The 23,001-nt window shown below is 52.2% G+C and overlaps 1 protein-coding gene across 3 annotated transcripts in view; it reads right to left on the bottom strand.

Moving 5' to 3' along the window:
• Positions 1–23,001, bottom strand: part of MYO18B (myosin XVIIIB) — a 232,527-nt gene that overhangs the window by 69,935 nt on the left and 139,591 nt on the right. For all 3 annotated transcript variants that reach the window (XM_089894624.1, XM_089894623.1, XM_089894622.1), the window contains 5 exons: positions 9,062–9,175; positions 7,625–7,741; positions 6,757–6,840; positions 5,646–5,783; positions 3,121–3,306 (listed from right to left, as the gene is read on the bottom strand). In XM_089894624.1, the coding sequence (XP_089750750.1) occupies positions 3,121–3,306; positions 5,646–5,783; positions 6,757–6,840; positions 7,625–7,741; positions 9,062–9,175 (639 nt within the window). The remainder of the gene's footprint in view (positions 1–3,120; positions 3,307–5,645; positions 5,784–6,756; positions 6,841–7,624; positions 7,742–9,061; positions 9,176–23,001) is intronic.

Here is a 23,001-nt window from a genome sequence, read left to right as displayed (position 1 = left end):
CTCAAAGGAGTGATTTGTGGTGATGACCGGGAGCATGATGCCAACTGGTCTTCTAGGAACCCTCCAAATCCCAGCACACAGACCCTTTGTTTTGCCTGTGAAATCTCTGAGCGACCACTGCAGAGAAACACATAAAATACACAAGCAATGGCCGTGGCAATACCTCTCCCTTCAGCACGCGCTCCTCAAGGGTGAGGGTGTGTCTTGTTCCCTGTTGGTCCCCAACATCCAGCACTGGGTTTGGCCCAGAGTGAAACCTAGGGATACATACCAATCGCATGAACGAAAGAACCAGAACCCTGACTGACTGCCTTGCAGGTGAAGCTTATCGAGAACACATGGCACAGAGAAGCTCCCCCCTTACCCTACAGGGGTAGGGTGGAGGAAGGGAAGTTGGTGGCACAGACATGAACCTGAGAGGTGAGATGTCACCTCCTGGGATGCCTAGAAAAGTGCCAGGATGCCACGCAACTCTGAAAATGACAGTGTTCACTGAACTCTCCCACTGAGCAGCATTCTGTCCACACTGTGAGTGTGTAAAAATCAGGGACGTTATGATTCCCCGCCCCTCCCCTCCAATGCCCATCCCCATGCCAGGCCCAGAGTTGGTGTTGAATGAATAAATGGATAAATGAGAAAGTAAGAAAATATGATATCCTCTCCTCCCCCAGAGGAAATATCCCAGGGCTCAAAGGCAAGGGGCCTACTTGAGGGCAGGTAGGTTGGTGAGCTCGGGACATCCCCTATTAGGACAGGTCTGCCAGCGTAACACTGTCCCCGTGAGCCCTGCCCATGCACGGAATCACTGCAGAAACAACCAGCTGTGAAGGAACACGCCCTACCTCCGTAGTGGGCCGAAGGGTGGCCCCCAAACGTTACGTCCTCCCAGAACCTGTCAATATGGCCTTATCCAGAAAAATGGTGTTTACGAATGAAATTAAAGTAAGCACCCTGAGATGAAATCAACTTGGATTTAGAGTGGGCCCTAAATCCAATTACAGGTGGCCTTAGAAGAAAAGGCAGATGGGCATCTGAGACATACACACACAGGATGAGGAACCATGTGAAGACAGTGGCAGAGACTGGAGTGACCCGGCCATAAGCCAAGGAACACCCGGAACCACCAGAATTTGGAAGAGCACAGAATAATTCTAGCCTGGACCCATCAGAGGGAGCATAGACCTGCCAATACTTTGATTTCTGACTTTTGGCCTTCGCAACTGTGAGAGAATAAATTTCTCTTGTTTTAAACCACCCACTTTGTTTTAAACCACCCACTTTGGGGTAAATTTCTAAGGCAGCCCTGGAAAACTGATACACCGCCCAACCCCAAACACACCAAAACAAAAAGAATAGTTCAGCCTCGGTAAGCTTACCCAGAATCTTACAAGGAGAAAACAGAAAGATGCAAGTCTTAATTTTAGCATACACATAAGCTTTGTGCTTTGCAGTTTTGACCCATATATGGGGGTTGCATTATTATCTTTTCCAGATTTTAGGGCCTTTAAAGATCTGAACATGTCCCTGGGAATGGGGGTAGGGAGAGGAAAGTGAGAAGAGAGGGGAGGAGAGGAGAGGAGAGGAGGGAGAGGGAGAGAGAGGAAAAGAGCAGAGGGGAGAGGAGGAAAACCACTATCTGATGTGATGGGAAAGCCTGGTGTCCGGCCAGTTGAAGAAGACATCGGAGGAGGAGTGCTGGGGATGTTCTCTCGCTGCAGCCAGAGATGGCAGGAGGGGACACAGCTGCAAGAGCAGCAGGGCCGGTTAATGAGGAAGTTAGCCCGGCAGTTGGAAGAAAGAGCCTTTCCCTCTCCCAGGGCCAAGGCGGGTGGAGGCGCTGCCAGTCACGGGGCTTGGATCTGTCTGGGAACCTGGGTCTCTGTGCGGAGCCTCACCTCATCCCGACATGACAGCCGGGCTGCTGGCTTGTCAGGGGCAGAGCTATGGGGATGACACTGGCCGCGGGAGGCAGTGGCCCGGGAAACATACTTGCTGCAGGAGGACAAGGTGGTGAGACCTGTCACAAAACCAGAGCGGACAGGGCAGGGAGGAGATGACGACGGTGATTTAAAGCCCTCTGGGCCGAACGGCAGCACGTTCTGGGTTGTCTCAGAGAAGGCTCTATGGTGGAGGGCAAAGGGGGTGCCAGATGCCTCCCAGGCTGCAGAAGCAGAAACCTAGAGGCTCGGGGGTATCTGGGCTCGTGGGGAAAAGGAGGAGTGGGCACTCTCAGACGCTCTGTGATCCCTGCAGGAAACTGTTCTCAGAAAAATACAGTGAACAATGGAGAAACCTTCCCACTGGGAAGGAAACAAATTTTAAAATGCGCCTTGGGCCACACCAGGGGACAGGCATGGCCTAGTGAATAAAAGTAGAGACTACAGAGTTGGACATACCTGGGTTCCAAGTCTTACTTGCATGTGGCCTCAGGCAGGTGAATGTACCACTCTGGGCCTCAATCTGGCACGTGTGTCCCCGTGCCTCAGTTTTCCCATCTATTTCACAGTACTGACAGGAAGATTTAAACAAGAAAGGTTTAACCCAGAACCTGGCACATAGCCAGTGCTTAATAAATGGTGGGTTTAGCATGATTGTTTTTATCTTTTATCTTTGTGGTTGCTGTTAACAGCCCAGAAAGACCTCTGACATTTACAAAGTATGACCTTGACTAATTATCTCAGCTCTGTCAAGCCTCAGTTTCCTCATCTGTAAAATGGGATAATAATACTGACTTCACAGGGTTATTACGATGCTTACACGGCATTATGGGTGCTAAGACTCCATGCAAGGGAGACATTTAATAAACGTTGGTTCTCTCCTCTTTGCACGAGGCCGCCCTGCCTCTGGAGGAGAATGTGTGAGGCAGGAAGAGAAAGTCCGGAGTCTGAGGCACAAAGGTAGCTGGAAGTCATCCTGCAGGAGTGAATGCGACTGGCTCACTTTGGACCTGCCCCCGGCTGTTTGCAGCCCACGGCAGTGTCGGCTCACAGCCCATCCCCTTCCGGTTTCTTCCCTGCTTCCGGTCTACCCCCAAAGGCCCCAGGGACCAGGCCCTGAGGCTCCCATTCAGAAGGAAGGAGGGCTCCCCTCCTGAACCCTCCATCACAGGACCACACTCACCAGCTCCATGCACCGCCGGCTGGCCTCGGCCTCCCGCTGTACCAGCTCTTCCATGTCCACCTTCAGCTCCTCCAGGCGCCGCTGGTAATACTGGCTGCTCTCCCTCTGCTGGGACTCGGCCATGGCTGCCCGTGAGAGCTCCTCACCCATCTTCATCAGGCTGTCCCGAAGCCGGACCACCAGGACCTGCAGCCCAGGCAGAGAGCACACGCCCATCCTGGAGTTAGAAGCCTGGGGCCCGACACAGGATGCTCCAGAAAGAAATCTTTTACTGAGTCTCTGTGCGTTTTTATAAAGTAATCAGGGTAATAACCCTGATTTCTGGTACAAGAATGAAGGAAACATAGAAAATGATAGCTGCTATTCTGAAAGGCAGTGTAGGTTAGTGACAGATGCTGAATTCATGTTCTGGGTTCAAATCCTACCTCTGCCTCTTCCTGGCTGTGTGACCTTGGGCGGGTTATTAACCTCTCTGAGAGACAGGATGGTGTCCAGGGTGCTGTCAGGGTTGAACATGTTAAGTTACGCGGAAGGCTTAGCTTGGTGCCTGGCACACAGGATGGGCTGGGTAAGGGCTGGGAATTAAGATTTATAGAGACCTTCATTCAGCTCAAGGTTTGTGTGGTGGAGTGGCACGGTGGAAAGGACACTATACCGGGGGGTCCAAATCCCTTCCCCAACATGGATTCTGGCTTCCCGATTTGTAAAATGAGGAAGTTTGAGCAAATAATCTCCCATAAGCCTGAGCTCTAACATTTCATGGCATTTTTCTTTGTGTGTGTGTCTGGGGTAGAAATCCACAAGGACACAATGAAACTATGAATAGAGAGAAAAGAGCCGTGAGCATCACCAGTGCTACAGAAAACCAACCCAAGGGCTGTTCTGCAGAATTCATCAGTTGGCCAACAAGTCTGGAACCAATCGATTCTGATGGGTAAATACTCGAGTGATGACATAAAACGCAGCCCACATGAATATTTTAGGTCCCTGCTAAGGACTCTGAGCCCCTTTCCGGATCAGAGACTGAATAATGGCCTAAAAGAAAAGCTTTATGATTTGTTTCCTCTTTCCCCTTTCAACTGGAGTTTAGCAACGGTTTCAAAGGGCAACAGGAGGGTCATAAGAAGAGTAGTCCTCCAATTGTGTCCCCAAGGTACCCCATCTCAAGGACCTGGGATTCTACTAAATTCCAATAATGATGGCAGAGGGAAAAGCGAATTTGGAGATAGAATCTGCCATTTAAAGTTAATCTACAATTGTTTTCTTCTCTGCTATCACTTGACCATGCTAGAATCAAGCAAAAAATGATATGTGATATAGCTCAAATTATGTATTTAGTCATTTAAAATATAGTAGATCAAAGTTTCACGGTGATCTGCAGAGACAATTATGCCTTGAGGGATCCCTTGAGCAATTCCGAGAAGCACTGAGGGCCAATGCAAAGAATTTTTCTCTGGTCTTCATCCAGAGCAGCCTTCTTAGAGACCAAAAGCCCAACAGGGGATTGGGAGTAAATGTTTCAGAATGAGAAGAGCAGCCTCCCATTGCTCAGACATACCGTTGCCCCCTGGCTGCAGGGAGATTAGAACCTGAGACCAGGATGGAGCGAAGGTCAAGAGTCAATCTCCTCCCGTCACTGACACTACCTGGCTTTATCTTGAATAACTCGCTTGACCTCTCTGGGGCCATCTTCTCATTCTATCCTGCATGCCCCATGGGGCTGTGATGAACATCACGTGGAATAGCTGATGTGGAAGGTTTTGGCAATGGTGACCTCCTCGGTAAATGGCCCATGCCATTGGTGTACAGAGCTAAATGCGAATACAGTCACTGAACTCCACCCCAGCCCATCCAAGTCTTACCTGTCCTTCAAGGTCCAGCACCAAAGCCACCTCCTCCTGTAAGCCTCCCTGATTCCCCAGCCTGAAAGGACCTCCATCCTCCAAACCTCACAGCCCTCTCCTCCTTAGTATGGGTATTTATGTACATATCTTACCCACATCTCCTACAAAGCTCTATGCTTCTGGAAAGCAGAATCTATTTAATACATCCGTCTTCCACACACCCAACACAAAGCCTAACACACACTAGGGGCAAAATAAATTTCTGCTCAAAACAAGTGTCGGGTGCATACGTGGATGAGTGAGTGGATGGAGATGAGCAGAACTGGATCAATGGATAAAAACATGGACTGGCAGAGGGGTCAAGGTCTGAAGGAAAAAAAAAGAATAGAGGAAGAGAAGAAAAAATAGAGAAAGGAAGAAGAACAAATGGAAAAGGGGGATGATGGATGGACCGATGATGGTGGATGGAGATGGAGACAGAGGAGGTGACTAGGCTGAGTGAATGGGGAGCCTGTGGGACAGTGCGATTGAAGACAGGAAGGAGGGACGGAGGAAGGGAACTCAGGAGATGGATGAGTGACACAGATCCAGACAAAGGCATATGAGTGGGCAGATGGATGGAGTTTACATGAAAGCCCTCATAGCTCTAGGCCTGAGCAATATTTACACGCCAACAAGTACCTCAAATCTCTTGATCTGCACTTTCTGGAACCCCGTCTTGTTCTCCAGGTCACAGATGACCGCCTCCTGCCTGCTGACGATGGCTCGGTCCACGGTGGACTGCTCCAGGTACTCAATGCGCATCTGGGCCACCTGCAGCTGGGGACACACCCAAGAAGGCCACTGACCACGTGGCAGCCCTGAGTCCCAGAATCGGGGGTCCCAGCAAGACCCAGCCCCGGGCCCATCCACGCTGCTCCTTCTCCGCTCAGGTGCACAAGCACGAACTGCTGGATCCCAGCTGAGGACCCCACACGGGACGCTGCCCCTTCCTGTGCCTTCAGCTTCCAAACAGGCCTTCCAGTCAGTGCCTCTCTTACCTCTTCCTCCTGCCCTGATGAAGCACCAAGCCGGTCAGTGGACAGCGAGCTTTAGCATCAAGAACACAACCAAGAGCAGGTGTGGGAGCCAAGCACATATTTCGGGGTTCCAAACCTGGCTCCCCACTTTCTAGCTGGGTGTGTCGGGCAAGTCAGTGTCTTCCCTTGAGGCTTGTTTCTTCATTTTTGTGTGTGAAGGAGATCAGTGCCTGGTACACAGCAAGCACCCAGCAAGTGGCCACTCCTGCTGTTATTTTTGTCCACTTGCTGTCACTCTGTGCCCAGAGATACTGCTGGAGACTAGGTCACTCTGACAGCCACGCTAAGTGGGCACATGCAATGGTTCTAGAAGAGCTTTGAGAATTTCATGGATGATAGCAACCCACTAGGTAAGGAGGGAAATTTAGGGGTGTTTGGAGGAACCATGACTTCAAAGGAAGATGTCACAAAGGATGGTGATCCTGTCTTGCACAGACCAGACCCTTCTCCTTGGAGCCATTTCTCAGGGGTAGACATCCTGCACGGAATCCCTGATGAGCCTTACTGCGTGGGGCATCTATGGACCCTGAACAAGCATGGGTAGGAGTGAGTGTGTGTGTGTGTGTGTGTGCCCTCTCTCCCCCTCCCCCCCTCCTGTCTCCCCCCCCTTGGGATTGTCCTCAATCCATCTGTCACGCAACTGACGTTGAGTGAATGAATGAATGACAGTTCCCAGGATCCTCCCCCACAACACGGAGACTCTGAGCACGTACTTGTTCTTGAAGCTTCTGCTTCTCCTTCTTGGCTTCCTCTAGCTGCAGCTGCAGTTCCTGGATCTGCCCAATGTCGGCAGCAGACTGGTAAGACGAAAAATGTCACATTGAGACCACAGGCTTTGCTGGAAGTCCCTTCTCCCCCTGCCCACAGATGTCTACGTGTCACAGAGCATGACAACAGCTGGTTCTAAAGGGCACCTCACATTCTCCCCAGTATCCCTCATCTCGGTGTGCACCCAGTCACTCCCACCACACAGGCCCATAGCTTCGGTCAACTATCCAGCGCTTTATTATACACCCTTGAGAGCCCAGACAGAATGAGCTGGCTGCGGCACCAGGACCAGAATTCTGAGGGAAGAGAACTATTCTAGGTCAGGTAACTGGGATTCTAGACCTAGATACCAGCCTTGGCAAGCCACAGAACCACTCTGCACCTCAGTATCCCCATCTGTAAACTGGGCTGATAGTCTCTGCTGAGACCCTCTACATAGGGTTTGTCCACAGATTAAAATGAGGCAATGGAGAGTAAAAGTCCTTTAAAAAAGAGTGGAACCAAACTGTTGAACGCGACTATCCCCAAAGAAAAGAATTCCAGAAGATAGGAGGGCCCCTAGCTTTCTATTTTCCACAGGTATTTATTATTTAAATTATTTATAACGGGCATATGAATCTACTGCTTCTGTAAATGAACAAATAAATTTCCATTCTGAACGAAAGTAAGTGTAATTCACAGTTGCTATTTACCTGTGTAGCACTTATCCCTCCAAGGTCCTAGCACTAGGGAGTGGCCCGACAACAGCACCTTCTTACTGTCCCCACCTACCCCCCCAAGGCCACCAAGCCTTCTTGCAGCGGCGGCCACTACCTGAGCAATGAGGTCCTTGTGCTTCTGCATGAGGTCGTTCAGGTCATCCTGGTCCTCCTCGATGTGCTTCAGGAGGTCTGCCCTCTCAAACTGCAGCTGGTACAGCTGCTGGTCCACCTGCAGGGGCAGGACGATGGTGGGCGAGAGAAAGGGGGGTAAAGGGGGACTACAGGGGGCTGATGAAGAGCAAAGGCGGGGCTGGACTTCCCTAATGGTCCGGCGGTTAAGACTCTCCGCCTCCAACGCAGGTGGCGTGGGTTCGATCCCTGGTCGGGGAACTAAGATCCCACACGCCGCGCAGCCAAACAATTTTTTTAAAAATTAAAAAGAAGAACAAAGGGGGACTTGCCTGTCTGTGTGTGTGTGTGTGCTGGGCCTGCCTGCGACTGTGTGAACGCAGCATGTGTGTACGTGAATGGATATATGACCGTGTAAGCCTACCTGGGAATCTACATGCATACAGTTTAAGTGTGCATGGTGCATGTGTGTCAGTGATCTCAATAAACATGGCTAAAGTTAAATGTGTATCTTACCTATGAGGGCATTTATTTTATATGTGTGTCTGGTGATTTGTATGTGAGTGTGTACATTCATCCTTGCGTGCGCATGTGTGTGAATGTTTGCGGGCAAGTTCCCCTTGATCTAGCACAAATAAAATCTGGGACAAAAGGGCCAACGGGGATCTTGAGAAAAGCTTTTGCCAATAAATCTCTAGCTCTGTCTAAACTTCGGATTTCACATGTTGCATATAAATTTAAGCCAACCCTGTACATCCAGACGGGGCACTTAGAAACCCACACCTAATCTTCACCAACATAATAGATCCATAATATATGTTCCTTTGTTCCTGTTCAGCGCTGAGCATACAGCAGGCCCATTACAGATGGCTGGGTCTCTCTTAGGAGTGAGCCCAAGTGGGCCCACAGGACTACCCTTGGCTCTTAGAAGAAAGGATGTGAAGAAGTAGCCCAACAACAGTGACCAAGTGCTCTCGGGGGTGGTGTGTGTGTGTGTGTGTGTGTGTGTGTGTGTGTGTGTGTGTGTGTGTACACAGTAGGTCTACAATAGATGGCCGGGAGCTGCTTCCAGTGGTGGGCACAGTGTGGACTCACAATAGATAGCTGTGCTCCCACTTCAGGTGCTGAGCGAACAACAGGCTCGTACTGGAAGCATCCCCATGGGGCTGAGCACACACTGGGTCCACAGCAGGGTTCCTAGCCTCCCTTCGCACAGGTGAGCACACAGCTGACCCTCACGTGTGCCCTTACACCTTTGTAACGCTCAGCTCTGAGTAGGCTGCCTGTGCTCTCGGAGCGTCCAGCACCCAGTAGGTCTACAATGGATGTCTGTACCTCCAAGTACAGTACAGTGAGTGCCCCGGTCCCTCCTCTAATGCTGCGCACACAGTAGGCACCCCACCCCGGGAGGGACCGGTACCAGGCTCTTGCTGCGGGTCACGCTCTCCAGCTCGCTGTGCATGTTCTCCAGGTCGGCCGTCAGCGCCTTCTGGGTCTTCAAGGCGTCCTCACACTTGGCTTCACTCTGCTGCAGCTGGACCAGGCAGGAGGGGGAGAGGAAAGGGAGAGAGGCCTTGTGACACTGTCTCCTGGAACGTCCCTCCCCTCCAGCCCAGCCCGGCCCCTCCCAGGCAGAAGAGTACTTTACAGGCGACCCCCCCTCTTCACGGGTGTTCATCAACCCACAGAGGGGGAAGCAGAGGTGTTTGCAGTAGGGGCAGCTGGGTTCTGAGCCCACTCAAAACTGAACTAGCACTGCCCCACGAAGTAAAGCCAGGCCACCCCCAATTCAGTGCCAGGAGCGAGTCCCCAGTTCCATTCAGCAGATATTCGCTGCCACCCTTCAGTGCCAGACATGGGGCTTGCAAAGAACAGTCAAGGTGGCCCCTGCCCTCCCGTGGGGGAGACAGGCACGGACAGGGAGTGACAGCACCTCTGAGGGTACCAGGAAGGGGAGGGTATGGGGACCCCGGAACACAGGATGGGGGCTGGGAAGCCTTCCTGGAGGAGGTACGCACAGTTCATTCAGTGGGGACTTGCCAAGTAGACATTTTTAACCAGAGTTGTGAACCCCTTTTAAATGGGAGGCAAAATATTGTGTGTGTGAGCATTTCCTGGTACGTGACTTTCACTAGATTCTCGATGGTTAAGAGCCACTGACTCAAAGTTTCTCCTCCTCACTCTTTCTTTCTCTTCCTTCCGTCCACATGTACACAGCGGGCCTCCTATCCTAGCAAAGTGGGGCCATTGAGATAGGTACAATGACCTGTGTGGCCCCAGAAGACAGACATTTTCCCCCGGAGAGAACACATTCACGCACGAACCCTAAGTTCGTTCTGCGATTGAGTTTCCCTGATTTCTGAACCCTAGAATCTCCAAGCAGAAAACCACCTTATAAATCACTGAAGGCAAACACTTGAGGTTCAGAGAGGGGTGGCACCTTGTCTGAAGTCACAGAGCTACAGGAGCAAAGACACCACTTGTATCGTCCAGACCAGCTCGCTTTCTCAACTGCCAGGCCACTGTCCCTCCCAAACAGTAAATGACATTAAGGCTGGTGCTAACAGGGGAAAAAGAAAAGCCAACTAGACCCCTACTGAAAGGACATGCACACAATCTGATCCCCGAGGCCACCCAGTGAAGGGGGGCGCACTGATTTATGAAAGGAAAATGAGGGAGCCAGGGCAAAGGATGCCCCAAGGACAGCTGACCAAGGCGGGGCTCTGTGGGGAGAGTCCGCCTGGGACCATTTCCATCTTCCAAACTGGGCAGAGAACATCTTCCTCGGAATGTCCAGGAGCTCACCCCAGATGCCAGAAGAAGAGTAACGACATGGGAGGTGGGGAGCAGGCAGGCTGCCATGCGTTCCAATATCGCCCGCCAGTCCTCCTGGCAGATCTGGGAGGTGTGCACTGCTAATACCCCCATTACGCGGGCTGGGAAACCGAGGCCCCAGCCTCCTCCCGCAGCTTCCCCACACGGCACCCTAATCCCAGCCCCACCCCACTGCCAGCAGCCTCAGCCCACAAAAGCCCCATCTTCAAGGCGCCAAGGAAAGCGTATTTCTGCAGCTGGGCTCCGTGCTGGGCCTGGGAGGAGGGCTCGGTGGCCCATTTCCCTCAGCGACTGGAAGGGATCAAGACACACTGAGAAAAATGATGTGGAGCAAGGGAGGTGACTGGCGTTGTTAGAGCATAATCGACAGAGGAAATGAGAAGTCAGGCGCAGTCTCATCTTCCCTGCAGGCGACTCCAGGGCCTCTGGGAAGGCCGGGGGCGGTGGGGGGGTGGGGTGGGCTGGGGATGGAGGGCTGCCCAAAGCCAGCCCTGGATTCACGCATAAGTCAGAGGCCTTGCTAAGGAGAGGCATTTAAACTAAGACCTAAATGATGCAAAGGAGACAGCCAGGTAGAGCTTTAAGTGGAAAGGTGCCCTGAGTGGAGGCAACAGCAAGTGCAAAGGTCCTGAGACAGGAACAGGAAGGAACTCGGTGCTGCAGAACAGTAAGACAGCCAGTGGAGCTGGCCAGCTACACAGAGAAGGCCAGGAAGAGGCGATGCTGAGGAAGCGGATGGGGATCACATCAGTGAGGCTTGTGAGCCAGGACGCAAAGCTTAGCTTTGTCTTTAGTCTGTAGGAGAACCACAGCTGCTCTCTGAGGACTGAGGAGGGTGGCATGATCTCCCTCTGGCTGCTGCGGGGAGGAGGGGCTTTGGCGGACAAGAGTAGCAACAGGGCAGCCAGAGAGGATGCTGCTGTGGTCTTCCAGGAAGAGGGTGGCGGAGGTGCTCCAGTCGGAGAGGAAGGAGAGGAAGTGGAGAGAAATGGAAGGGTCTGCACAGGGCGGTGTGCAAGGAACAAAAGAAATGGGCAGGCAGGAGCAGATGGGCCAGCGTGGGAGAGGATGTCAGATAACTAGTAGTGGAAGGGAGGTGTCCGGCGGGGCCCCGCTGCCAGGCCAAGTTGCTCGGCCCAGGGCCAGGAGGCAGGCGAGAGCCATTGTGAGTAGCTCGACAGGGCAGAGCCGATAGACAACAGCAGTTCCCATCTGCTGAGCCCCCCTTCAGCTGAAGGAGGGTTTCATCCACATGATGCTGCTGGATCTCTGAGCCCCTGGAGAAAGAAGGCTCTATTTTTATCCCCATTTTACAGATGGTACACCTAGACATGCTCCTTCCTTTCCCCAGTCTCCCTGGAGCAGGCAGGGAGAGGGACGACTTATCCCCAGGCAGAAAGGAGCGCAGAGACAGCATGCAGGCAGTGGAGGGCCTGCCGGCATTAGTCCTAGCTCCCACTGGGCTGGAGAGAGGATTATCTCGGCCCTGATGGTTTGGGCATGAGTGGCCACACCGGCTACTGTTGCTTGGGGACAATTTCCAGGGCACTGGGCTCTAGCTGCCTTGCTTCACAATAGCGCCACAACACCTCTAGGAGAAAGGCGCCACCGTGGGGACCAGCTGACCTCGGAGGAAACTGAGGCTCACTCAGGGGAAGCAACTTGCTCACAGGCACGCAGCCAGCAGCAGAGAAGCCTGGTTGTTCCAACTCCAGAGCCCAAACCTTAACCACTGGGCTCCGCTGCCCCCCATGGAAACAGTAACATGGATTAAAATAAAGAGAGAATTCCAACTGCGCAGAAAACAGCCCAGTGGCTTGGTGCTACCATGGAAGCCACTCAAGCCGTGTCACAGTGACCTGAGCCAGGCGGGGACTGTAGAATGAGAGATAGACACATCAGGAAGAACGGACAGAACTTGGAGTCTGAACCCACGTAGTGGCGCCGAGGAAACACATCGTGACCGGAGCCTTCCAGGGACGCGTGAGTTCATCCCAAAGGGAAGAGGCATGAAAGCAACCCGTGTGGCATCTGCTAAGCACCAAGCGCACCACGAGCGGGGCCAGAGCGTGGGCACTGGGGCCAGACCTGGGGGGTCTGCCTCTCGAGCCAGTCACTGAACTCACCACGCCTCAGTTTCCTCATCTGTAGAGTGGGGACGGTCACATCCTACCACCCGTGCGGGATAAACCAGTGAAAATGTGAGCGTGCTTCGCACAGCACCCGGCACTGAGAAAACGCCAAAAAAGCAACGGTGGATGTCGCTGTTGTTTGTCTCCTTCAGCCCTTAACAGCCTGAGAAGTGGGGACTTTTAACCCCATTTTAGAGGTGAGCCAAGTGAGCTGTCAAGGTCACAGGGCCAGGGGGAGGCAGGGCCTGTACCACAATCCCAGGGAGGGCTTTTAGGCTTCCTGGCAGACTGGGATGTATGCAGGGAGGGTGCCAACCCCAGAGGCACACAAGTCAAGCAGGCCCAGATTTTCGCTGGGCCTGGGGCTATTGCAGCAACACTAGGAATCCCCCAGCCTGTGGCCTCCGCCGGGCAGGCCCGGGATTGCTGCTGGCGAGCCGTCTTAATGCTGAGCTTTAAAAATTTCCATTTATTACACTTCAGGGAGCAGGAAGAAATACGGGCCATCTCGGGCTGATTTTCCATTATGGCTGGCGCGGCGTAAGAAGAACTCACTGCACATTGTTTCCATATTGGGGCTGTCTGACGTTTTTATGAAGTCAGGTGGCAAATGGTGTCAGGGCTGAGACCAGATCCCTCAGCGGTGCGATGCTGCCGCCGCTGCTCTGACAGTGTCTTCCCGTGAGGAGGTCCGCTGGAGCAGTCAGAGAGCAGCCGGTTGACAAGCGACTCCCCAGGAAGGGCTCTTGGGGTCCCACCTCCAGCCCTGGCAGCCAGCCTGGCTATGAGGATCCCACACCCCTTTCAGCTCCAAGTCACCATCCAGTCCCCATGGACAAGCCCTCCCAGGTTCCAAGCAGACCTCCACAGCATGGGGTGGGGAGCGCTGGGGGAGTAAAAGGCCCCCCGGGATTTCCATCCCTCTCCAGACCCAGCGTGGGGCGGGACCCACAACGGGCTCTCAATGACACAACTGATTTGATTTTCGTACAAGTTCATGTTTTTCTTTCCTTCCACACCTTGTTTCTTGCAAAATCAATACAATAACTTGCAAAGTATGTGGGTACAAAGCACCAAAATGCCTTTAACAGCCAGAAACTCGTCTCCCCCTCGCACACGTCCGGTCACGCTATCATTCACTCATTCGATCAGCCACCCTTCCCCAGGGGCTGCTGAAAGGCAGGGTGTCATTTCCTCCCCAGCCCCTGAGCCAGGAGCCCTCTACCAAATGGACACCTTTGTGCATGAACGAGGGGTGTCGAAGCTCTGGGGACATGTGGCCTGGGGACATGTGGTGAGGTCCTGACTCTTGGACCAGTGTGGGAGGACACTGAGGGTCCTCAAAGCCTGAGTTCTGGGGGGCAAGACGAGACGAGCGGCATCCAGGCTCGAAGCGCTGCAGCGGCCCGGAGGGCTGCCGTGCACATGGGTTAGGAGCCTGCGCTCTGACACGGTGCCAGGCGTGGCTCTGCCGTCACTCATTTAACCCTGACGACAACATGCGGAACTAGGGTCAATGGCCATTCTTGTTGCTACTGTTGAGGAAACTGAGGGGTAGAGGGGTGAAGTGACTTACCTCAGGTCACCCCGGTACTACGGGGCAGAGCTGGCAAATGGAACCAGGCAGCCTGGCCGCCAGGCTGTTATGCTGCACTCCCGTGACAGCAGTGCCCACCACACGTGTTCCAGAGGGAAAATCTGGTGATGTGACTGCACACGCCTGCTCTCATTTCTTTTGACAGCAGCATCCTATCTTCTCTGCAAAGAATGTCCACCCCCCAAATGTCCACGATGGGGCCAACTCTCCTCCCTGAAGCCCAGAGAAGATGCATGCAACTCAGCCTAGCCAGGCAGAGCACCACCTCCTGCTGGCCATAGTAGTTGGTTGTGGGACAACAGCACAACTGACACCAGGATTTTGTCTGCGACTATGGACACAAGATTGGCTCTTTCTGATGCAGGATATAAGCTTGGAGTGTCTGGGGGCCCTCCTGCCACCAAGAAGGAAGAGACTGCCTAAGAATACAAGGTGACATCAAGGTCCTTGAGGCAAGAGACACATTCTTGATGACATGGTTGGAGCACCTAGATCCAGCCAAGCCTGAAGGCAATCGTAGCCTCAGAACTTTTCAGATATTTTGGCCAATAACGTCCCTTTTTCTGCTTGAGCAAATTTGAGCTGGGTTGCTGTTACCCAGAAGCCAGATACAGGATGAGTGAACAAGTGAGAAGAGCTGATACACACACAGGGTCAGCCACAGAGTAAACAGTCAGAACTGTGGTGAGGGTGCCTGCTGATGCTCTTCTGTCACAGGCTGGATCAAATAGCTCCCTCCAAAACCCCGTGACAGAATAACAAACATCTATTTAGCTATTCTGTGTATGGATCCCTCCTCAGAGGGGGATAAATAGTCCCCCTTCCGGACTGTTCAATGGGGAGAAGAAGGAGGAATGGACTTCTTCAGCACCAACCATATCAGGCACGGTATAGGCCTTGATGCTTATTATGACCATAGCCCACAACAGCCCTGCAAGGGAGGAATCAGCCTGGGCAGGGGAGTGACTTGCCCAAGGTCAGAGTCAAGTCCATGAGACACTAAACCCAGGCTGTTTCTGGGCCACCACCAGCCCCCTCTGCACACAGTCTTTCTCTATTGCTGAATTCATCTCAGGCGTTCTCTCCCCAGCACCCACCCCCTCTCATTCAGTGGGAGGGCGATTGAGATTCCCAGCACACAGACAGCAACTACAAACCAATGAATAGCATTACTCTCCCATGCAATACCATCTGCCCGCTTTAAATACCTGGGTAAAATGTTTGCTCTGGACTTATTAAGCTACGAGATGAGTAGGCTCGACACACGGAATGAGGTGGGGAAAGAGGGAAACTTCTGATATTTCAGCAGAGCGGTTAGAACCTGGATTTCTGGGTCTGATTGAACAACTCCGAAGATTTAAAAATACCACATTGCAAACACCACGGGGAAGTGCTCTAAGAAATGGTGGCTTTGGCAGGCTGATCTCAACACATCCCAGGCCTCGACATCCCATCAGTGCACTTGGAAGAGTCAACCTTCAGTAGGAAGGCTTTCCCTGAAGGGAATCGCCCATATCTCAAACTACAGACAGCCCTGATAGGGAACAAATTTAGTAAATGCAACATATTAAAAATGTCAGGTCAGGCCCACCAATGGTCTCTCCAACTCAGAAGTTTGATGACAGTGGCCTCAAGGGAAAGTGCCTCAGACCATATGGTGGTTACGCTCTGTGTCCTTGATCTCCAACTATTTGGGCATATACTAAACATTCCATGATTTTCCTTACATTGTGCTAGACGACCATCGCTTATGGACGCACTGAAATGCCTTCTGAGGATTTACCGTTTCTATCATCTTCATCTTCCGAGCAACACTAATCATGATGAGCAGTGGAAGGATAACTGCTTTCTGTGGATGCTGACCACGTGTCTGTTCACTTGCAACATGAACCGCGTCTACGAAGTACACAGTTTCATCTTCATTTTATCGATGAGGGAACTGAGGCTCAGAGAGGTCAGTTAATTTGTCAAGGTCACACAGCTATTAAATGGTGACTGGAGCCAGGACACGAACTGAGGTCTCTTTTAAACGCACGGCTTTTCCTTGTAAGCCCTGTGGTATGTGCTTACCACCTGCTGAGTAAAGCAGGTCTCCTTTTACTTGTTTTAAGTCTGTTTCTTTGAGGGTTTAGGAGTCCTTTCTAATTTTCTATCGTAGGATCTAAGGACGGCACAGGTCCTACATGACAGAACAGACTTCAAGAATTTCCTTCCTGACATCCCTCTGGTGACAATGGATTTGTAACACACAGGTGCTCTCCAAAGAGAGAAAGAAAAAAAAAAACAAAACACCTGGAAAAGCAGGATAAAATACTCAAAAAAGGTTCTCGCTGCCCCCATCCTATTCATGGCCCCCTCCTTTTAAAATTATATTCCAGCTCTCCTCTAAATAATCAGTACAATGTCTGAAGGCCTCCACGTCTGTCTTCCCGCTGGACAGCGGGCTCTGGAGGGTCACTGGGTCTTGCTCACCTCTGAGGGCCCACACAGTGGGGACTCCACACCCACGTGCTGAGGCAAGGCCGCGAGGGCAGCTCAGCGCATCACTGAGCCGGCCCCTGTCAGCGGGGCTGCCCACATCTGCAGCCTGAGCTGCCCACCACCCATGGCGGCTCGCAGGAGCCCCGAATGCCCCTCGGGAGGCCACCCGCGGCTTGGCTGCCCCCAGCTCCTCCTGAGCACAGATCTCTGACCCCGATGCCAGCAGGTGTCCAGAGAGAGGCTCCATGGGAAGGACAAGGGGCGGGGGCAGGACCCTGCCTGTAGGAGCAGATGAGCTGGATGGGGAGAGCAACCACAGACACGTTCAGCAAACCCTGGGGCCCCGAGCAGGGCCCTTTCTGTAAAGCTGGAAGGAAGTCTGTCCAGGTTACACGGGGCCAACCCAGTCAAGGCCCAGCTTCCGGGTGGGCAAGGCAGAGGGTGTTCTCATGAGACTTCCCTTTAATAAAAAGGTTCTTTTGCACACACAAAAATACACACATACTTGCAAAGCACCAGGAGAGATTAAGCCTTCCTTCCTTACTTTACGAAAGGAAGCTCTGAAGCCGCCCACCCTCCCCGCCTGCTTGAGACAGTGCACACTGGGGAGGAGCTGGATGGCCTCCAGGGGTGCACGCTACGGAAATGCACACACATGTGCCTCCCCCATGTAAGAGAGCGTGGGGAAACGTTCATAGCAGCTCTATTCCTAACAACCAAAATCTAGATGACTTATTTGTCCATCAATAGCAAAGTGGCTAAACTGTGATACAGTCTCATAAACCAGCAAGGAGAATGAAGCAGCTAAGACATATGGTAACATCAGCAGGTCTCGTCTGTATCAGTGGAACAAAGAAAACTAGACACAACGCGAGAACAGGCAGAGGATGGGAAACAACGCGAGAACAGGCAGAGGATGGGAACTCAGCCAAGGGGTAACATGAGCGGATGAGTAACCGAGGAACAGCTTTTAAATGCGCATCTGGTTCATTGGCTTCTCCCCTAAACCTACGGGTACCTTTTGACAACAGGTCTTACGGAGAGGCCCAAATTACTTAGGGCTTGAGGCGCTGGCTCTACGGTGACCAGCTCACCCCTGTTTGCCTGGGACTTTTTTGGTTTTAAAATCAGAAGTCCCGTGTCCCGGGAACACGCTCAGACCCACACAAATCCAAATGGCTCTGAAGTGAAAAACACGTAGCTTCAAATTCCAGGGCACCCAGATGGAGGAACCTTCCACCACACAACTGGCCTGAACTCTCCCAAAATGCCAGTGTCATAAAATACAAAGACAGACTGAGGCTCTATGGACGGTATCACGAAACAGCACAGGCTGTTAACACATTCCAGGCTGGATCCTGAACAGGGAGAAAAACTGTTACAAAGAACATCAGTAAAACAACAGGTAGAATTTGAATAGTCAGCAGATAAGGTCAGGGGTCAGCAAACTCCTCCTTCAAGGACAAGCCAGACAATATTTTAGGCCGTGCAGGCCGAGAGGCAAAACTGAAGTATACATGCAGGTACTTATCTAACTGTAAATGTAGCCGTTTGAAAACGAAAACCATTCTTAGTTCTCAGGCTGTAATAAGAAAAACAAAAACAAGACAACAATGAAAAAACAGGCAGCATGGGCTGGATTTGGCCTGTGAGCCATAGTTCACTAACCCCTGCATTAGAAAACAGTATTTTATCAATGTTAAAATTTCCGATTTTGATTAGGGTAAAGGGACCTCATGTCTGTAACTTGTTTTCAACTAATTCAGAGAATGTGATTTAGTGAGAAAATGATAAAGCAAATGTGGCAAAATGTTAAAAAGTGAGGGCTCTAGGTGAAGGATCCGAAGGAGTCCTTTGAATTATTTTTGTCATTTTTTGGTAAATTTGAAAATCTTTCAAAGCACATTATTTAAAATACATCCCAGTTGCCCCCCAAACTCTGTGACTTTGGGCAGGATTCTCACACGCTGAGCTTCCTCCCACATAAAATGGGCCTAATACCAGCTGCCTCCTAGGGAGACTCACCCCAGCCCGTGGGGCCCTGTTCGCGCACAGAGCACTGCTGTGTGCAGACACGCTTCTGCACTCTGGCCCCAGAGAGGAAAGGCCCCTCTACTCATGGAGCTCACTGCATTCAAGTGGGCTGGGGGCATCAAATTCGGTCATGACCTCTAAGTGCTTGGCCCTGTGCCGGGCACGGTATAGGCCACGGATGCTTGCCATCCATGTTCCCGTCGTTATGACTACCCTGGTGGGTGGCCAGGCTGCTCTGGGGGCCTGGCACTCCATAGCTAAAATAGTACCAGGCCCTCTGGGAGAGACGCATAGACGGTGCTCCCCGTCTGCAACGAAAGCAGCCTTTCCCCACATCATTCATTCACAGCCTTGGAAGTGTCAGTGTTTGTGGGGTGAACAGGCTCCTGATAATCATGTTTTTAACCAATTACAATTTGGACTTTACCTCCTCTGACAGGAGGTTATGTTAATATTGAATCAATTCACTCCAACACAATCTTTTGTTAGAAAAGTCTCTTCAAATAAAACATCCAGGTCACCTGTTCTGTGGTTCCGGGCTGGAGAGAAGTGTTCCCTAAGTGCTCGCTCACACGAAAGACTCCTGTCAGGATCGTCCTCCCAGAGCTTGCTGGTTACCTTCAACGTCTCATGGAAGCGCGGGCGACACCTGGTGACCACCATCCTGATTAAGGGCACTGGTGATCCTCAGTCGTCTGCGCGCTAGCAGGGACCACTGGGGGTTCACTGTGTGGAATATGCACCAGGCCTAACGGCCCACCTGAGGGACACGGAAGCCGAGCTGGAATCCCCCAGTGGAGGGGCCTACAGGAACACTGGGGCTTCCAGACGGGCTGGGAGAGCCCAGAGTGGGCAGCAGGCCAACAGGAGGTAAACTGGTAGTTCGGGGTGCTGGTTATCATACTGCCAGGGGTTGAAGTCAGACTCTGCGGGTTCCAGTCCCACCTCAATCTCTTCTGACCTTTCTGTGACTCAAGCAAAGAGGTAACTGTGACAGAATGATCTGGACTGTCCTGGGGGAAGCCCAGGAACTCGTGAGAGAAAGGAGCTGGGCCCCTCCCCCAGACCCTGGAGGTCAGAGATGGGTCCTAGAGACGAGGCCCAAACCCAAGTTCGGAGGATGACTAGATGCCCGTCAGGCAAAGGGGTTCAGTGGGAGAAGCGAGTGTCCGGCAGAAGGCATGGCTTGGTGGGGGGACCCCAAGACGGTCTAAGCTGCTGGTCAGAGGTGACGGGAAGGTAGGAGCTGGACTGTGCATCTAAGGTCATGTTGAGGCACGTGGACTGTACTCTGAGGGCAATGGGGAGCCGCTGGTGGATCCTGAATGCAAAGAACCATGATTGTATTTATATTTTAAAAAGCTCTCTCCAAAGATCAGGGGGCAGAAAGATTGCTCCGACAAGACCGAGGCCAGCAGACCTGAGAGAATTCCAAATGAGAGATGCAGGTGGTGTGTGATAAGAGGGGAGAAGCGAGGAGGGGCCAGATTGCAGAGCTCTTTAGGGGGAACAATGGCTGAGACTCAGCAACAGCTTTGTCCTCAGGAGGAAGGGGGGAACACGGCCCCCTGGCATGAATTAAGTAAACAACTGAAGAGCTCAGTGCAAACTCTTCTCCATTTAACAAAACAAAACAAAAAAAGCAAATAACATAGTTCCTTTCGGGAGGAGGCAAAGGTCAAGGCGTGAATCAAATTTAAACAAAAAGCCGTCACTGCCCGGGAGCAGACACAACCTTCCACTTTCTCCTCGGAGCCAGGTGCCGGCATCTGCTGCTCACAGATGTTATTTATGCACAGCGATTATCTCAATGATATATCTTGGTTGCTGGAACTGCTTCTGTCTCCAGATTAGTCTGTTTCCAGTGGAAGCATTCCACGGGAATTAATTAGTACTTGCTCCTGAAGAACAGGTGTCATTAGACCCACCCCACACATGGCCTCGTCTACCTGTCCACGAGGTCTTGTGAAATCCTGGGCCCAGGATCCAAAGTCTTCCACCAGCTGACTCCGGGGGGTGGGACGCAGGGGCCAGTGGGCAGCTCTACATTTAAAAATCATTGTCTTGTAGTTTTCAATTTAGAGAATTCCTTTGAATCCAGGGCCTAGGGTTCTTTACACCAGCCCAATAGCTGGGAATATCAGGCTCTTTTTTTTTAGGTAAGAAAAAGGAGCCTCTGAAAGGCAGGGTGACTTGCTCAGAATCATACAACTAATTAAGTAGCAGAGGCAGGATCTGAACTCACAAGGTGTGTGTCTTTCCTCCAGGAGTCTTCCATGTTTTATCCCACAGTCTTTAGCCTCAGGTGTTAGCTGAGACGGAGACAAGTCTCCCAATGGAGGGAAACTGGGCAGAAAGAGCCAAATAATCTTGTCGGGATTCTAGACGGTGGGGCAACGGGCAGAGGGGAATGCCTGTCCACCCGGGAGGAAGGCAGGGGCTCTGGGAGATGCTCTGCCTAGGGGGACCCTCCCATGCCTCTGGTTGAGCCCGGCATGCCACACATCACTGCTTCAGTTGGGCCTAGAATCCTGCTGGGTTTTTTTGTTTGTTTTGCGGTATACCCGTTGCGGAGCACAGGCTCCGGACGCGCAGGCTCAGCGGCCATGGCTCACGGGTCCAGCCGCTCCGCAGCATGTGGGATCTTCCCGGACCGGGGCACGAACCCGTGTCCCCTGCATAGGCAGGCGGACTCTCAACCACTGCGCCACCAGGGGAGCCCCTGCCATTTTTTTTACAAGCACTTCTGACCGTGCCCTTCCCTGCTCTGTAGCTCTCTATGGCTCCCTATCACCTTTGGGATAAAACCCAAACTCCTTAGTTGGGCTCACTAAACCGTTCACGAGCTGACTCTAGCCTCGCTGACCGACATTACCCTCCCTGCCCTGCCTCGGGGAACGCTGCACACCAGCCACACTAGGCCAAGCGTTAGATGCTCCCTGTCTCCTCCCGCCCCCGCCCTGGTGCTCCCTCCCACAACGCCCATGTGCATCTCACCCAGCCAGCCATTCGTTCCCACCTTTAAGCAGACAGCTGAAGCCACCAGCTCCTCTCCCACAGCTAAATCAAGGGCATCCCCTTCACTTAAACCCCAACATTCCGCCAGGAAAGATCTCATCACCCTGCTGGCCGCAGTCTGCTCCTAGGTCGGCCTCTTGCCTAGACTGGGAGCCCCTCTCGGGAAGGGTTCTTCCTTATCCCCGCAGCCTGGCCTCGAATTTGTCCCGAGTGGACACCTTATCAGGATCTGCTGAACGCACACAGTTCACTAACAGGTGCTTTCAAACGCATTCCCTCATCTTTGCCCTCAGAGAGAAAACCTTTCTCTAGGTTACCCGGCACCACGGTTAGCGAGCTGTAGAGGCTGCAGAGGGTGTTCAAGCTTCTCAAGCCTTCGGGGGCTAGACCTCATCGCCCCCGACCCCCACAGGCGCCTGGGACACGAGGCGATGACGATGCTCCGCTTCGGGACAAGGGCTCACAGAGGTCCTGTCACACGGCGAAGGTCACGACATTAGCAAGTGCAGGATCCAGTTCTCCTGACTCAATATTTAATGAATTGTAAAACTGGTTGAACTAGGCTCTGTCATACTAATATAACCTCACCATCAGCTTTCTCATCTGCAAAATGGGCCTATGCCATGGAAATTGAAAGTGTGTTTTGAGGGGTAAACGAGGCCCATGATTCCCAGATGGTGGTCCTAAGACCAGCACTGGAATCCCCTCATGTGACTGTTGAAAATGTAGGTCCTGGGGTTTCCCTGGTGGTGCAGTGGTTAAGAATTCACCTGCCGATGCAGGGAACACGGGTTCAAGCCCTGGTCTGGGAAGATCCCACATGCTGCGGAGCAACTAAGCCCGTGCACTACAGCTACTGAGCCTGTGCTCTAGAGCCTGCAAGCTGCAACTACGGAGCCCACGTGCCACAACTACTGAAACCCGCGCTCCGCAACAAGAGAAGCCACCGCAATGAGAAGCCCATGCACCGCAACGAAGAGTAGTCCCTGCTCGCCACAACTAGAGAAAGCCCACACGCAGCCATGAAAACCCAACGCAGCCAAAATTAAATTAATTAATTAAAAAAAAAATGTAGATCCTGGGTCTCAATGTGAAGAAAAAACGAGGAGGGGGGCCTGTAAATCTGTGATTTTTAAACGGTACTTAAGTTATCGTATGTGCAGCCAAGTTTGGGGACCCCGAAAATTCCAAGAAAAGCCTGATACATAGTAGGTGGTTGAAAAATGTTAACATCGTGGGTACAGAACTGTCAGCGCTGGCGGC

This window comes from Delphinapterus leucas, chromosome 14, assembly GCF_059928025.1.
Source record: "Delphinapterus leucas isolate spDelLeu-1000000601 "Yukka" chromosome 14, BTC_Dleu_Yukka2, whole genome shotgun sequence".
Taxonomy (NCBI): Eukaryota; Metazoa; Chordata; class Mammalia; order Artiodactyla; family Monodontidae; genus Delphinapterus; species Delphinapterus leucas.
This window is presented reverse-complemented; position numbering and strand designations above follow the sequence as displayed.